The 1,242-nt window shown below is 40.7% G+C and overlaps 1 protein-coding gene across 2 annotated transcripts in view; it reads right to left on the bottom strand.

Moving 5' to 3' along the window:
- The window catches only part of LOC101859738, an 18,390-nt gene that overhangs the window by 6,859 nt on the left and 10,289 nt on the right, over positions 1-1,242 (bottom strand). The window contains exon 1 of one of the 2 annotated variants that reach the window (XM_005108953.2): positions 575-700. The exons of the other annotated variant lie outside the window; for it this stretch is intronic. Coding sequence (XP_005109010.1) covers positions 575-623 — 49 coding nt within the window. The 5' untranslated portion in view covers positions 624-700. Of the gene's footprint in view, positions 1-574; positions 701-1,242 lie in introns of those variants that run through there. 2 annotated transcript variants of the gene reach the window in all.

The following is a 1,242-nucleotide window of genomic DNA, read 5'->3' as shown; positions in this document are numbered from 1 at the left end:
CAGAGAGAGAGAGAGAGAGAGAGAGAGAGAGAGAGAGAGAGAGAGAGAGAGGAGTCAGGAAATTAAATATAAAACATATCAAGATGCACTTTCTACAGGACCAGCTTGGGTTTGAGGTTGTAGGGAGAGTTGAAATAGTCTGATAGTTCTACACGTTTTCTGGCCTCGTACATCCAGGACTCTTTTCACTATTCAGTCCTAGATCTAGGCCTAGATCTACCTGGGGACTGGAGTTACCCAGCCTTTGGTAATAGTTTGTTATTCAAATCTAAAGGGCTTCATTTAATAGGAAACATTAGATTTAGATCTAGATCCAGAACTAAGAAGGAGATCCAGAACTAAGAAGGAGATCCAGAACTCTAAGAAGGAGATCCAGAACTAAGAAGGAGATCCAGAACTAAGAATAAGGCCGTTCAAAACACGACAGACTCGGTCTCAAGCATTGGCCCTCATTGGGTCATTTCCTGGTTTGCACTTAGCGTCATGTCGTCCACTTGTTTTCAACCAAGACATAGTAACAGCTCAAACGTTTCGTCGTAGACTTTGTCTACCATTTATGATGGCTCAGACTTACCTAAAGTAGCAACACAGATCAACACCCCACCCAAAATCAAATAATTCATCTTCAGCTATGTCGGTTTTCAAGATTTAGTGTACTTTTTTAAAACCGGAAGTGGTACCTTGTCTTTCGGTTTTGACTTCCGCCATCTGCCGGACAGGTAAAAATCTATCAAGGGCAGGAATGTCCACCCCCAACTTAAAAACATGTGAGCTTATAAAAGAAACAAAACAAAGTAAACCAAGCAAAACAGTTTCGATGTGGAAAGCATCACTCGTCATTTATTTATTCTCATAGGCTATCCTATGGCGATGAGAGTTGCGCTTCCCTGAACACTTAGTCTCGACTTAAACTGGGTCAGGATTAACTCTTTTTGTTAATGGTGTGGGGAGGGAGGGGGTTTACACCGTACTGGGGGCTGTCCTGTTGGTTTTCCGTCTGACCGGTGATCAGTCCTGGTAATTTGATGCAGATATCTATATCGTTAATAGTTTTTTTGTATGTTTTGTTTTTTCGTTCCGTGAGAATGAGGCAAAGTGTTGTGACACAAACTCTGGATGGCTAGATCTTCGAGCTTTAGGTGGCTTGATCTTATCGGGAGTAAAAGAATAAAATAAAATAAATGACAAATAAAAAAAAAAGAAGCTTTTGTTAACCTCCATTTTTCTCATAAACACAACCCT

The sequence above is a fragment of the Aplysia californica genome, unplaced genomic scaffold, assembly GCF_000002075.1.
Source record: "Aplysia californica isolate F4 #8 unplaced genomic scaffold, AplCal3.0 scaffold00738, whole genome shotgun sequence".
Taxonomy (NCBI): domain Eukaryota; kingdom Metazoa; phylum Mollusca; class Gastropoda; order Aplysiida; family Aplysiidae; genus Aplysia; species Aplysia californica.
Note: the sequence above shows the minus strand (reverse complement) of the source record. Positions and strands in the feature narration are given on the sequence as shown.